The sequence below is a fragment of the Hippichthys cyanospilos genome, chromosome 3, assembly GCF_059441005.1.
Source record: "Hippichthys cyanospilos isolate Australia breed blue-spotted pipefish chromosome 3, RoL_Hcya_1.0, whole genome shotgun sequence".
NCBI classification, from domain to species: Eukaryota; Metazoa; Chordata; class Actinopteri; order Syngnathiformes; family Syngnathidae; genus Hippichthys; species Hippichthys cyanospilos.
In genome coordinates this window covers 26,790,128-26,806,358 of record NC_142371.1, presented here as the reverse complement: position 1 = coordinate 26,806,358, position 16,231 = coordinate 26,790,128, and the positions used below count along the sequence as shown (strand labels likewise).

The window sequence follows — 16,231 nt, the reverse complement described above, 5'->3', positions numbered from 1 at the left end:
TTTTTTTTTAATACTCAAACAGAATTAACAAAAACTATAACCAAAGCTAAACTTTATCATCAACTTTACAATCATGTCATGTTTTTCTGGTTCAATAGAAAGCTATACAGTAGAATGTATTACAAGTGAAACCTCAAAACTTGTAGATGGCTGCATTTAGTTTTTTGTAGCACGTGACGTACGTTATTGCTTTCTGTAAGCTAAAGAATTGCTGTCGGACATCTCAAACATGAATGGAACTACTAATTCAATGTACCAAACAGCATTGACTCGTCCAGTGGTTCTCAAATGAGTGTATGTGTATTCCTGAAGGTACTTGAAGGAACTCCAGGGGGTACTCGAGATGATAAATAAAGCAAACATGCAAAAATCCTTTAAAAATAAACGTTTCAGGAAAATATAAGTTAACAAAATGTTATGTTCAGTAGGTTATTGAATTAATTGATTTTAAAAGCCAAATTCTCCCCCACACTAGAATGGTTGAACCCATCTTGTCACGTGCCACCTCTCGTTACCTGTCAAGTTCATGATTTATTTTTTTGAACATATCTCTACTATGATCCCAAAAATGGACATTTTAAGTTGAATATTTTTCTGTGGATGAATATTTATTTATAATCATTTCTTTTTGAGAACGGGTCTAACACTTTTTGTTGATTATTTTTCATGGGCAAATTTTTATTAATGATTAAGTTAATGATTTGTTTTAGTGAACAGATCGCTCTTGTAATCCAAAAAAAAGGACGCTTCATATTTAATATTTATCTGTGAACATTTTTTTACTTATAATTATTTCTTTCTCAGAACGAGTCTAGCACTTTATGTTGATTTTTTTTTTTGTGGACAAAAATGTATTAATAGCTAAGTTTTTTTTTTCTTTTTGATAACATCTCTTCTATAATCCAAAAGAGGACACTTTATGTTGATTATCTTTTGTGGACAAATGAAGTGTGAAACGGTCTAAAGTTTAATGAATCAGACACTGATGTCAGGTTTTAAGAGTTTTTTTTTTCTTTTTTGAAACCCCAAAATGCTTTGCACTGGTGAAGGCGTACTCGGATGAAAACATATTTCACACAGAAAAATGGATTCGAACCACTGGACTAGTCCATGCACACATTGCTGGGGGCACCTCGAAACATTTAATTATTTATTTGGTCACTTGGTCACTAATAGCAATTGATAGCTTGCTAATGATGTTACCATGAAAGCAAAAACATCAGTAAAGAAAGAATGATTTAAATGTTAATAAGCAATAGTAATAATAACGTTGAACGTTCCTCCACAGAGCCAAACAAAAATAATCTGAATTTCAAATTCCTCCAACAGAACAACGCATAACAACACATTTAAATATTTTATATTTGCCGAGGTCATCAATATTTCCATTCTTTGCTGTAGTTGGATAGCTTGCTGGTTGATATTTTCCACTGCTCAGTTTTCTTTCCCCCAGGTGGAATGTATGTATTTGTGTGTGTGTGTGTGTGTGTAACTTATGATATTAATGCATTCATGCTCATACTGTAAGCGCTAAATGCATATGCCTGCTGTGCATATATATTGAAGTTTGATCTCAAACTCTACTAACATCTCCTCCGCTTTGGTTTCTGTGCTTTCCAAGAACCTACTCTCTCTATGCTCTTACAAGTAATATAAAATTTCCTGGGGTCCTCCTCTGATGGAGCACTTGACACGCCGCTCCTCTCGACACGCTCCTCTCGCCGTGATAGGATGAGATGCTGTAAAACTCTAAAAGTGTGTGGGGAGAAGAAGCCGGCAACTGAGCAAATGTTTCCCAGTGAAAGACTTCAGATGAACCCCTGAGATGGATCAGACGCACCCGCGACTCTTCGGGGAGTTTTTCCCGAGTTCACGGACGGGATACAGCGGAGTCACGGTAATAAGAAAGAAACGTCAGTGCAATTTTATCATGATTGTGTATTTTAATTGGAAGTGCATTTCACTTGGTCGGCGGTTCAGTTCATATGGGAACACCAGGAGGAAAAAGAGAAGCATAAATACATGGACCTGAATATAAACAGGTACTGTATATCAACATGACTGAAAGATACTGTGTATGAAAACAAAAGCATACATAAAACTACAAGTACTGTCGATATTCATGACTGAAAGATACTGTATATGAGCATACATAAAAATGTATTATATATTATCAGTCCTGAGGCAGCTAAAATACTAAATATGAATGCTTGGTTAGTCAACAAAAGAGTGCAGGTCTATTTTTTTTGTTTTTGTTTTTTTACAATGCAAGGCCGTCTTCATCGAAAAAAAAAAGACAAAAAACCTCACTATACAGGTTGCTGATACTCCTTTATTTTATTTATTTATTTTATTTATTTTTTTTGCATTTTGTTTTTGGAGTTATAAAAAACTTTTTTTTTTTTTTAGAAAAATGCCTTAATTTATGTGTATGTGTGTGTGTGTGTGTGTGCGTGTGTGTGTGTGTGTGTGTATATGTTTTTTTTTAAATAAATAACATGATCTATAGGCTACCTGATCTTTTCATTGTTGTTAAGGGCGGTAGGGGTAGATTCTCTTTTTTTTAAAATTGTCTTTACTTTTTTTACGCCTTGTATAAATGTTTCCCTAAAATTGTTTCTAAGTATAGTTTTAAACTGGATTCAGGGTTTCTGAGTCAGCTTTTAAATTACGGATTGAATTTCAATGTAAAAACGCAAGCATGAATTGTAGGATGTTAAAAAAAAAAGACATAATACAATTTTTGTTTTATAAATTTCTGTCACAAAAAATAAAGTATTGCTAAAATCTGATATTTGTTTCAAACCAGATCATAAATGTATACGTAAAGCCTAGCTAGTCAAAGTGGCTTCAAACGAGCATAAAAATTCCACGACATGTGGACACAGGCACACGGTGACATCATGACTATAAAAAGTGTAATATTTACAAAACCATAGCATTTCTAACAGTCTTTTTGCAGTACAAACAAACTTGAATGTAGCAGAAATGAGTGATATCAATTTGGGCCCATTTCGAGACGTAAAATAAGTGAATCCACTGATTTCACTATTGCATCTTTGCTTTCTAAGAAAAAGCCACAAGTCACCCCCAATCTTAAGTTTACCGGCACATTTTTCCTAAGTAAGAAGTGTTTTCTCCTCATCAGGTTCAGTCCTCTCCCAGCCCCGTCGAATTCGAGCGACGCTCCGGTCCACGCAAGGAAGGAGGAGCAGCAGCTTTAGCCCCAGCACCACGGAGGGCACCAGCAGACTCAGCATGTAGCCTGGGGGCGTGTACCACTTGTACGTGGCGGCCCGCATAAACCTGTCCCAGCCGTACAGGTACGTGTGAAGGGTGCACAGGAACAAAGTCACGTGGCCCAGCTTTGACTGCAAAACAACAAAGTGAGTGGTCACACACAAACAGATTCTCGGCCTCAGCGGGATGCAGTGTCAAGCAGCAGCCTTTTAACCTTTGGTTTTGTGCAGGGACATTTACATAGGCGCGCATGCAATGTTCTCGTAGATCCACCAAGCCAGTGACCAAGGACAAGGTATTGCCTCTAAATTACATTTGATGAATAACATTAACATTTAAAGTACAGCTCTAATTTGTGCTGGAGTAAAGAGAAGGGGTGTGGAATGTGAAGATGAGCTTCACATGACCCAGTTACATTTATGAATGATTAGTCCGTCAGGCGGATTATATTTTACATTGATCAAAGAAGGGAAAGGCCAAACAGCTCCGAGGAAAAAGAGAAGAATGAAGGACTATCAAGTTGTTTTGGGATGCTCATCACATTCGGAGACTTTTAAAACTGACTTTCCAGTTTAGAATTTTGTGAGATTAGATTAAATATGAGATATGTAGTTCAGATTAAATTATCTCGGGTAAAAAAAAAAAAGGCAGAATGTTTAGCTAACTGACACCATATAAAAACCTGATGGTTGAAATCACGGTTGAATTTGATTCTTATACACGATTCTACAATTTGATTAGGAATCAATTCCCAATTCAAAACTATTTTTGATGCAAGGGGATTTGATCAACAATGATTTCTGCTTCATGTTCAAATAATCGTCACAATCTAATCTGTTCTGCTTTGCAAAACAGTATGACAAATTGAGACATTAAAGTGTATTTTTCCCCCCACAGAAACAGCATATGGACAGCAACAGCTACTTCATCGTTATTTTGATTTATTGACATACCAAGACTAGAATGGAAGATGGAAGCCTTGTTGTGCGATTAGGTTTCGTAAACCTAAGTTGCTAGATGGGCCAACTAATTTTCCCCTCATCATTCTTTTTGAATGATGCAAGCTTTTATAGAATGATAGAAAGTCCGCATTGTTTAGATATTTGAAGTTATTAACTTTGAATGTAGGGATGGACATTTTTTTCTGTGTGAGTTTGAAATATCCGACTGCATTTTAATCCACCGTGTAATTAGAGCCTAGCGCTAATGCTGGAGACTTGTTCCATAAACAATGAAAGCACAAATGACTATTGGTTTCTTATCCTTAATCATTGCATATGATTTTTTTTTAATGGGAGTGTGTTGATGTTATAAGGAGTACAACTAGCTACTAACAAAATCCTAAATCATTCAAATTCTGAATCATAGTAAAAGAGAATCTTGATTATTGTTTGAATTATTTATGGCACATCACCAGTGAATAAAATTATATGTCCAATAAGTCATCACATTTCATGCAACTAGTAGTTTCTCAATTGTTTTTACACCAAGTGAACTTCAGTCAAGATGTATGTGTCAGTCTTGAACAGAGGTTCACAATCGGGGGTCTGTGAAGGCGCTTTAGGGGTACATGAGATTTTAACACTGTTTCTGCAAGTGTTAGCAAATCTAATGCTTTGTTATGTTGTTACAGGAACAGTACAAAACAGCTTCCTTTTCAAATTAAGAGTAAATTAATTGGAAAATGAAGAAACCTAAATTGTGTTATGTCTCCTTCAAAAACTATTGTATGCAAATCCAAAAACCACATGCTCGTGTTCAGGGGTACTTGGTTTAAAAAAAATAATTTCACATAGTGTACATCAATAAATGATTACTGAGAACGACTGTCTTTTTTATTTTAAATCAAAATTGCATCTTTTTAATATTTTTTAGCATACTTGCACCATGTGACTCATCAGGCTAGTTGTAGCTTACATGTTTTTCGAATCCAAGCTTGCTCATGTAGCATCATCCGAATTTGTCTGAAATACCCAACAATGAACTAGTACTGTACCTTATATTTCATTCTCAGTTACTGCCAAACCTATTGGCGTTTTGCCTGCTTCACTTTTTTTTAACAGTGCACATTTAAGTGGAGCGCTGCCTTTGTGGCCCTCTATGGTTTCATAAGGTAAGTGGTAGCCTGAAATGCCAGTCTGTCAAACAACCAATCAGACTTTCCACTATATGAGGCTTTTCAGATTGAAATTGTGGCACAAAGTGCTTCACACAATAATACAATAAATAGCAAACACCCACACATATTTTCCGATGACAGCTGGAAGAAAAGGAAAAGGATGTCAGAAAATCATCATTGAGGCAGCCTGAGTGACTGCGTTAAAGCACAAACACACGCACACACACGAATATTATAGCATTTTCTGCATTGTCCACTTGAAAAAATCCCTGTTTTTGAAAGAACGGATGGAAATCAATGCATTATTTCTAAACTGATTAATTAAAAAAAATCGATGTGTAATCAGTTATTAAAATAGCTGTTAATTGCAGCCATAGATGCATTTGTTTAAGAAAAAATAAATGCAAAAGGGGAATGAAATGGATTAAAAAAAACTGAAAAGATTGCTAATAAGATAGATAGATAGATAGATAGATAGATAGATAGATAGATAGATAGATAGATAGATAGATAGATAGATAGATAGATAGATAGATAGATAGATAGATAGATAGATAGATAGATAGATAGATAGATAGATAGATAGATAGATAGATAGATGGATGGATGGATGCATGGATGGACAGATAGATAGATAGATAGATAGATAGATAGATAGATAGATAGATAGATAGATAGATAGATAGATAGATAGATAGATAGATAGATAGATAGATAGATAGATAGATAGATAGATAGATAGGCGGACGGACGGACGGACGGACAGACAGACAGATAGACTGGCGGACTACTACTACTACTACTACTACGACTACTATTCGTGCTGCAGGCCTATCCCAGAGATGAAAAACCATCCACGCAACCAATCACACCTAAGGACAGCTCAGCATGTCCCCTAATCATAATAATAAAATAATAATAATAATAAAAAATACAAAGCCGTTAAATTAATAATGCTAAATTAGATTTACAGATAAATACAATAAATAATCAAATGTCTTACTGATAAAAATTAAATGAATACATCACAAAAACATGAATTTGAAAAGTTTGATTCATTTGTGAGTCAATGTTTATCAAAAAAAGTGATGAGGAAAGCTCTCACTCACACAAACACACAACACATATGCAGGCAGAGACAGTTGCATAATGAGAAGTCTGTTGGGGAGCTGCTGAGCTCGGTAACAGCTTGAGCTCGGGTGGGAAAAATCCACAGACGTATTCCTCCAGTTATGACCGCCAATGTTTGAGGTAAACAGGACGCAGGGATTTAGCCAGTCCACACGGCACACTGGACCTTTGTATCCAGAGTCAGCGCACATTCAAACGCAGCATCCACACGCGCTAAATGGCTACCTGTACGTAGCTGAATTCTCTCCAGCTGAGAGCGTTGCTCACTGAAGGCAGCGATGTTATTCCCAGCAGGACGTACAGGCCAAATCCCAGAATGCCCACCGAGAAGTAGGAGTCTGTTCGCCAGGCCACCGTTTTGTCAAACTTTGTCGTTTTGTTTTCCTTGATCTGCACAGGGAAAAAAAAAAAAAAAAAAAAAGCTTTGGAGACTGATGCTTCTGACAAATGCAAGCAGGGTTCAAGAACATATTTTACCTGTGTGATGACGTAATCCCAACCTTTGAATCTCACATAGTATCTGTAAGTTTGAAAGAAAATACGTTATTCATATTTGCCACTAATAAGAGATATTATGCAGTAATCATTTTACTGGCTTGGCTCAAAATCCTCATGTCTGGGTAAAGGTTATGTATTTCAAATCGTGTGTTTCGTAAAACATACAGCATATATTTAAACTGAAATTGTCAGTACATTTTAAAGGACATGAAAAAACAAACATGATGATCGCACACATTTTTCAAAACATTTTAAAATAATAATTTAACGGGGGGCAGTATTCTCATCTTTTTTTCAGCTCAGATTTCTGACTTTCTTCTCAGAAATCTTAAATTTTAAAGTCAAATTCTGACCTCATTCAATAATCATCATCATCGCCATCATCATATCTCAAGGCAAAGCTGAAAATAATTTTACCCAGCCATTTTAATCAGAAATGCTTTAAAGTCAGAATTCTGACATGCCTTTACTCCCTCAAATAATAATGATAATAATAACAACAACAATAATAATAGTAATAATAACAACAGATATAAAGCTGTAAAATCGATTTACCAGCCAGTTAAATTAGAATTACTTTAAAGTCAGAATGTATAAATCAAAGTGAGAATTCTGAGAAATCAGACTTAAAAGTCAGAAAGCACAATGAAATGATTGTGATAAACTCAAAGATAAATTGGTAGATTCGATATTTTTTTTGTATCTTTTCTAGTAGATCTTTTTCCATATTCATTCTGGCTGTTTCATCATGCTCTGTATAATTTAATGAAACCGAGTAAAGTCACAAAATGATTGCACAGCACGACAATTAGACCGAGAATGAGAAACTGACTATGCATGGCTAGTGCCTTAAGCACTTATACAAGTAGAAGAAAAAAAACACAATGATTTTCTTACTTTCTGTTATGCAAATTATCCACTGTAGCCTATACTACTGAGCAGAAAACCGCATTAACAAATGTATTGATATTTGCAAATCAATTCTCGAGTGTAAAAAATGTTGTCAAAGGTAAAACTAAATTGATTAATATTTCATCTTTCACCATTTTGTAGAGCGTTATTTTCAAATTACAAAGGAGCACATACTCATTTTTTATTCAATTCCCATTATGTACCTTTGTACATAATGTTGTTGTCACATTGTCATACATTGTTATCACACCACTTCATAAAAATGACTTCACATGAATTTGAAAACACCTGCCTCCATGGAAATCATAAAAAAGCACCTATAATAGATCATTAAACCATATTTATCTGAAGCACCTTATTGGGATGACTAGCGTGTAGAGGACGTGTAGAAAGGCAAAAGCGAGCGCCAGCAATCCTAGCTGCTTCCTGCATAGCATCCATCGGTCCAGCCAATCAGGGAATCGTCTGAAAGAGCCAAATAAAAATAAATGCACTCGTTTGCTCCAATCTTAAAATGACATAGGGTTTTATATATATATATATATATATATATATATATATATATCCTATAGTTTACCTGTATTTGGTACCCCTGTGGAGCTGGAGGAAGGCCGCAATAACACCAGGCAGGTAACACAAGGATAACATGATGAGGGACACGATTGGAAACACCTAAAAGACACACGGTGCACACAATCACACATGAGTTATGATGTTTTATTTGACTATTATACCTAAAAAAAAAAGAAAAATGTGGACCTTATTGGCCAGGGACACCATGATTCTGAAGGAGATGTCTTTGCCCTGATCCACATAGGCATAGATGACGTCTCTGATGAGCAGGTAGAAGAAGAAGAAAGCGGTGAGGCTGGCGGCAATTTGGAGGGGCAGCCTCCACTCGGGGAAGAGCTTCAGGGGGAAGTCCTCCAGCTCCTGGGCTGCCGACAGAGAGCCCTTGTCCAAAACTGCCAAGCCCATCTTGGTGGCCACCTCCGCTACAGCCTGCTTTGCATCGCAACTGTTACCGCACAGGTGAACCTGCAATATCAAGGAAGTAGCGAAGATACTTTTTATCAGGCAAGAAATCACAACGTAATTGTAAGACAATGATAATCACTGCGTCATACAACGGAGTATTAGGCTCGTACTAAAAAGAATTAATAAAAGATGGGAGGAAATTGCAATCAAAATCCATTATTTGTTCAAAAAGGAGCTGTGCATATCAACACTTGTGCTGTATTTTGTCCTATCCTTTGAATTGACATCAAAGACATTTTACATCAAGGGGAAAGCATTAAAAGAAGACTAGGGAGCTGAAATTTTACCCAGAAAGTGACAACTTAGTTAACACACTCCCAGAAGTGTGTAATCCCTTGGATAAATGATGATGTGGAAGAAACTGACCCAAAAAGATCAAAATATTGCACAAGGGCTCCAGAACATTTTTAATGTAAATTTGACAGATTATAGCGAGTATTCGTGTATATCGCTTGGCAGGCCGATGCAACATTTCCAGTATATATTAGGTTAAGAAGAATAAAGACATTCAAAATACAAATACACATACAGCTCAGTGGTAGACAACAATCTACGGTAGCATGCTGGAGCAAAATGATCTTATTTTAAAGTGCTGGTGCCATGATACAATGAAATAAAATTGATTCATTTAATCCCATAGGGTGACATCTTTTACATCTTTTTTAGTTGTAAAAGCACTACTTTATTACGTCAGTTCCGGTTTATCTTTTTTTTTTTTTTTTTTAATCAAGGAAAGTACTATGCAATAATGAATATTTGGGGGTGGGCTCTACGGTAAGGTATCCCATGATCTTAAGCGATCTAATGTAGAGAGAGTTTGAAGCAGTAGTCATCTTGGACACTAAGCGTACAGCTAAAGGTAAAAATCCGGGACGTTACAATCCCGGAATTTGTTTGCGCTTGAGTTTATGGGAATTAATCGATTAATCGGCAACTGAGTATCAAATTAATCAACAAGTACATTCATAATCGAGTAATCGTTTACAGCCATTAATTAACTTAAAATTGTCCGAATCCTCAAATTTGAGACTCTCAAAAGATTTATTTTGAGTGATGTGGTCCTTCATGAGGTTAGGCTGATTATCTTTAGTTTTTTATTCATCATAGGATATGTGAAAGAATAGGCTTTATAGGTAAATCATTCTTTAAAACATTTGAAACATTGAAACTTTTTAACTGGCAGTGTTTACATCTGCTGTTTCAGTGTTGTGTTTAGTTTACTGTAAAACACACGTTTATTATTATCGTAATTAGCGTATTATTTTATTCTTACTTATTATTATTTATCTAATACACAGTGTCCCAGAAGTGACATTTTAACAGCTCATATGTACTGAATTATAAATGGTAATAAGATAAAACCTGTGCTATTTTAAAGCTAAATTAATTCTTATTTTTTTGTATTCATGTTTATTCCAGTCATGTCATTCACTCAATCAGAAAGGTGTTTGGTGTCCTTGAATTAGCAAAATCTGAGTAATGGACGCTTGTTCATGTGGCATGTGAGCAAGGGGTGATCACATCGAAAATTCCGTGTAAAAATTGAGATTAAATGCTTTCTGAACATGTCAGGTGTGTTTCTATAGCTTTAATATTTTTTGAAAAAGTCAATGTCAAAATTTAACCCGTAAATTATAGTAAATTAATAGGAATATATACAGGAACATTCAGTTTTTTTTTGTTTTTTTTTGCCAGTAAACTTTATTGTAAAAACAAACGTTTTTTTTTTTTTTTTTGTCATACAGATCCTTAAAAAAAAAAAAAAAAGTCACGACTGAATACTTCAGGCTCCGTAGTAGAATACTGTGGAATATGGGTAGAATACTCTCTACATTCAGTTAATTTTTTTATTCAGATTGTGTAGTTGTCATTTGCACATTAAAACATAACCACTATTGAGCAATGCAATTCATGAATCGTATTAAATCTAATGTGATCTAATACATGAGCAATTATTCAGCCTTGACCAAGAAAATAATTAAATTCAATTTCAACAGCAAATGAGTTCTTACATTAGCGATTCTCTATGTTTTATATTCGTAGTACTTTGTGGTACGGATGAACTTTATTCTATTAATTAAAATTAAAATATATCCCAAAAATATATTTACACTTTCTTTTCTTCTCACACACACAACACACACACACATACACACACAGGTCCCCATAAAAAAAAAAAAAAAAATATATATATATATATATATATATATATATATATATATATATATATATATATATATATATATATATATATATATATATATATATATATATATATATATATAATAATAATATATATATATATATATATATATATATATATATATATATATATATATATATATATATATATATATATATATATATATATATATATCTCACTGGCTGTCAACAATTTTTTTTTAAATTAAAAAAAAAAATTAAAGGACAATTAAAAAAAAAAAATTCTATTTATTTGGCACATGCCATGGGCTGTTAAATGTCGTAAATGTAGATGACGGTCCACAAATGGACCCCAGGCCATAGTGTGGACACCACTGATATCGAGTTTTATTATTGCACAATATTTTCTGACACCTTCAAGGGTAAAATCACACTTTTTTTTTGAAGAAACATAGTAAATGGATGCCCATCGATGCCCTAAATACCCAAACAAACATACACATGTCCGCACGCACACACACACGCGTGCACACACGCACATGTGCTTCACAGTCCTCCGGGAGTGCTCAAGTGGATGGAAATGAAACAAAAAAATACCCACATATGCTGCAGTTTTGCAGTACAGAGCGCAAAAGCGAAACGTGTGATGGGCCACTCAGATCCAAGAATGACTTTGAGTTAATTGATTCAAGGATACATCAGAGGTGGCTCTCGCTGAAAAGACACAAGGCCGACTCAAATTTGGCTGCGGTCGCTCGCAAATGGTCTGATCCGAACTTCAAAATGAGTTAATAATATAATTTGGACTGAGCTTCCCTCCATTATTTTTAACTTGTTGGTCAGCACCCCCACTGTGGGAACACATCAGACACTTGCCAAAGGCTTGTAGCTTTGCAACGCCAGTGTGGAATGACTTAAGAAATCAATACGCTTGACATTTTCAAATGGCACATCTCAGAGACGTGGAGAAAAATCGATTTGTTCCAAAAATATGACTTCAACCGGAGCCGCTTTTACCTGTCTACAGGAGTCGGCGGGCCCGTTCTGAAGCGCCCAGGCAGACAAGGTGTTAAAGGCTTTCACCACATGAGATCCAGGAAGTAGTCTGCACGGCAAACATTGTTCATTCAAAAACATGAAGCATATTAAAGTTGCATGCTTCAGTGGCTCCTTCACCTCTGCAGATAAGCAGCGTTGGCCTCCGGGTACAGATTCAGCTCGGGGTTGTTGCTGACATCCACCAGCACCTCAGGACCAAAAGCGGGGTGGGAGATAAGCAAATAGATGTCAGACTCACTTGAAGAAAGACTACGATGACGTAGCACATCGCAAGAAAATAGCACTGGATGCTTAGAGATTGCCTGGAGTCTTCTCATTACCGCTTATCGCAAAATTTGTTGTTCGCAAAAATTGTTTTTATAGCGCATTGATTTTAGGGAACAAGCGTACAAAACGCTAGACTGATGAAAAATGCTTTTTGTGAGTGTGTTTGGTTTGTTTGGCTTGGGCAGAGGTACGTTTATCATTGCAGCCTGGTCATTTGTGTCCACATTTGTGTCCTTGGTGTCTCAGGAAGACAGCAAAGTTAACTGCATGCCACCCAAACACGTGTGATATCATCGGAAAGGTCAGGATGTCCTCTACTAGGCACGCTAGAATTTAGTCATCAAAAGATAAACACACACATTTGCTCAATCTTAACATTTTTGTGTGTTGCTACAGTACTTGGGTTTATATATTTTGTTAAAATAATTAAATGAATAACCAAATAAATAATAATATTTCTCCCAAACTTCACCAAATAAAGTGAGAATGAAATGGAGAAGATGCAACAAAAAATAGCCTACCTTCAAATTATGCAGGTAAAGCCTCTTGAATTTGCATTTTAATTCTGATAAGATACACGAGACCTCAGGTATCACATTTTGTGTAAAATAGGTTTTGGGTATGGGTATTTTTTTTATATATATTGTGGGGAGTTTTCATGCTAACATGATGAAGAAAATATTAGCTTTTTATTAAGTAGCTCTACGCACTAAAATGCTTTTAATCCTTTTAGTAAAGGGTGATGATGAGAGTATTTGCTTGCAGTTCCAAGAAGACGGATTCAATGTAAGTTTTCAACAAAACAAAAATCTCCCATTAGAGCTCGGTGTTATTCTTTCTTTTTTCTTTTCAAGCAGACCGCGTCCACAAGCAAAGATAAATACCTTGCCCTTCAGTTGTGAGGTGAGATTCTCCATGAAGCCATAATGTTCTCTGTGTATGCACACGAAGACCACATGAGCCAGCTGTGCTGCGTCTGCATGGCTCATCACCTACGAGGCAAACAAAATAAACACTGACACAAACACATGGGAACACACCCACTCGTTTGGTGTTGAATAACTCACGCTCAGGTTCAAAGGATCGTATGATTTCCCGCAAAATTCCATTCTATCTATCTATCTATCTATCTATCTATCTATCTATCTATCTATCTATCTATCTATCTATCTATCTATCTATCTATCTATCTATCTATCTATCTATCTATCTATCTATCTATCTATCTATCTATCTATCTATCTATCTATCTATCTATCTATCTATCTATCTATCTATCTATACTTTAGTTGTCTCCCTGTATTTTCACACTCTTACCCTAAAAAGGTGCTTCTCAATTTTTTTTTTTTTTTTGCAAAGCAACCCCACGAAAGAAAACATTTCACCCCCCCCCCCCCCCCCCCCCACTTGCTGTGGTGACTGTAAATAAGGTCATTATCTTAAAAAATTGAGATTCCCCCGCTATTTGAAAAGGACTGCCCAAATACAATACAAGCTCTGAAAAACTTGAAATATTGTACAAGTGGCATGTCCTACAGGAAGTTGCATCAAATTCACTTGTTTGGTTTTGTCTCTTTACTTTGTTATATTACATCAAGGCTGAAACTAGCGATTATTTTTGGGGATTCAGATATCCTACGGAAAAATAAAAAGAACAAAGCCGATGAGGTTGAAATGTTTATTTCCCTAGTAAAAGAAAATGTATTTTTTTTTAATTCAACTTAAATCTAATAATTCCGCTCAAATGGTGGACTATAGAAATAGGGAACATATTCACAAGTGAGAGGCTGAAAGTCAGAGGATTTGAACAATTTTAAAATGAAGATCAAAAATACTATCGGTTCCAGTTGCAGCTCTTTTTACATCAAATTCAAAATGTTCATTCAAATGACTCTTTTATTTCATTGGTATTTTTTAAATGCTGTTTTTTTGGATCACATTATGAAATTCATGCTATGACCATAAATGCCATGTTGCTGTTTCGTGTAGCCTGTCTGCTAAATCTAAGCTAAAACTCGGTCATGCTGCATTCAGTCCTGTTACTCACATGAGCTGTTTCATTATGATCAAACCCCCAAAATGGAGTCATATTTTAAATAGTCCATTACACACTTTCACCAACATTAAAAAGAAAAAAAAAGCTTGAAGCGGCAGGCAAATATTGATTTTCATCAGCGACCTTCAACTCAGCTGATAAGGTTCCTTTTTTTGAAGCTGTGTTTGATTTTTTTCTTACTCAAGAAGACAGGGTATAATTTCAAAGCATATTAGGTCTTACATGTCCAGATGAATATTTTTGAACCAGAAGCAACTTGCCGCTCGCCACGGCGTTACCTGAGCTCCTAGAGGCAAGGGCCGGCAGCTGAGCGGTCTGCGGCTGCCGTACGTGACCTTGTAGCCCGACTGCAGCAGGCGCTGACCCAGGGAGCGTCCCATGTCTCCCGTCCCAAAAACGCACAAGGGCTCTTGCTCCCGGGTGACCTCTGCTCCTCCTCCCAGAGGATGCAGAGGCACGCACGCTGGCTTCCCCTCGTTTGACATTGGCCTAGTATGATAAACTCCGAGGTGATCTGCTGAGGTTCGAGACTCAAAATAAATACAATTTTCCTGAAAAAAAAATTCCTCTTCTGAGTGGAAGAAAAGATAAATCCGATTTATCGGGCATCTGCGTGTGCCTTCTTCTACCACATCACTGTGTTGACTTACAGATTTTGAAAGTGGAGTATTTGTATTTGCCTTTCCCCCCTCCCATTTGACGACTAGCTTTGGGTGAAGTCTGAATGGCAAAAGGTGGGAGGTACTTGCATTTCCTCAAACCATAACTCCAGCAGTCTAATTTTTTGGGGAGGAGGAGGTTTCAACTGCTGGGAAACCAACAAGTCGTTTGGGAAAAATGTCATAAGTTTTCCACATTTGGGTATTTTTTCTATTGTGAAATCTTTCAAAATAAAAACATTTCCTTCACGATCATACCGTGGATTTCAATATTGCATCATATCGGCAACTGCTTGAGAAAGGGACATCTTGAACCCGAGCAAACATTGGCCATGAACTGGAATGCTCCCCACCCCCTCTCCTCTTCCAACGAGTCCCCCTAAACCAAACTGCTTTAGCACATGTGGATAGAGGAAAGCACACCGGTCTTAAGTAAGCCCTCACAAGTGGCCACTGACAAATCAATACTTTGCAAGCGAGCCCACCAATTTGTAGGTTAATCTGCACTTTTATGTTTGCTCGCTAATAAATGATGTTCACTCCAAACTAAAGATGGCCTTTTATTTCCCAAAAGGCCCTAAATGCTCCAGTGTTGTACAGTTAAGGTGAAAAGCTGACCTTGTGACCTGTCCTATGCTGTAATTACTCCCTCTGCTCTGCTGCTTTGGTCCACTTGATGTGTGAGTGTGTATATGTGTGTGTGACTCAAATAAGGCGGTGGGGTGGAAGGGATTAAAATTATTGCTGATGTGCTTTCCTGCGCTGTAATTAGCCGGAGACCTTAACAGCAATTAACTGGCTATTAGGCAGGGCAGTTGTATTTATAAATCACATTTCCTGCACAAAGGCAAGTGTGAATTGCATAAATAAATGAAACAGCCAAAGGAAAAAGAACGAGACTGCATGTAAAATAATTGATTCAAAATACAGAAGTATTAAAAAGAGGAATGATGACCGTACAAAAGGGAACAACAATATATGGGTTAAAAATTACATCATCAAATTGTAAGTGCACTGAACAAGAATCTCTCGACATCTCTACATTGTGATACAAACACAATTTGTCTTTGGTTTCACTCTGCGGCATTA

General features: G+C 36.2%; 1 protein-coding gene across 1 annotated transcript; it reads right to left on the bottom strand.

Moving 5' to 3' along the window:
- Positions 1-1,918: 1,918 nt before the first annotated feature.
- On the bottom strand, positions 1,919-15,143 carry LOC148426596 (metalloreductase STEAP4-like). Its single transcript, XM_088411730.1, has 10 exons — positions 14,762-15,143; positions 13,312-13,419; positions 12,278-12,348; positions 12,119-12,206; positions 8,660-8,938; positions 8,478-8,572; positions 8,255-8,365; positions 6,968-7,010; positions 6,716-6,880; positions 1,919-3,371 (listed from the first exon to the last, which is right to left on the bottom strand). Exons 1-10 carry the CDS (start codon positions 14,966-14,968, stop codon positions 3,120-3,122), a joined length of 1,419 nt encoding a protein of 472 aa, XP_088267856.1. The 5' UTR covers positions 14,969-15,143; the 3' UTR covers positions 1,919-3,119.
- Positions 15,144-16,231: the final 1,088 nt, after the last annotated feature.

What these genes read in the sequence shown, in the direction of transcription:
- LOC148426596 (XM_088411730.1), bottom strand. Translation starts at nt 14,968, where the DNA reads ATGTCAAACGAGGGGAAGCCAGCGTGCGTGCCTCTGCATCCTCTGGGA. An exon ending in CACAGGGGTACCAAATACAG is followed by an intron (nt 8,366 to 8,477) that starts GTAAACTATAGG and finishes TGGCTCTTTCAG; the next exon opens with ACGATTCCCTGATTGGCTGG. An exon ending in ACGCTAGTCATCCCAATAAG is followed by an intron (nt 7,011 to 8,254) that starts GTGCTTCAGATA and finishes TCAAACTTACAG; the next exon opens with ATACTATGTGAGATTCAAAG.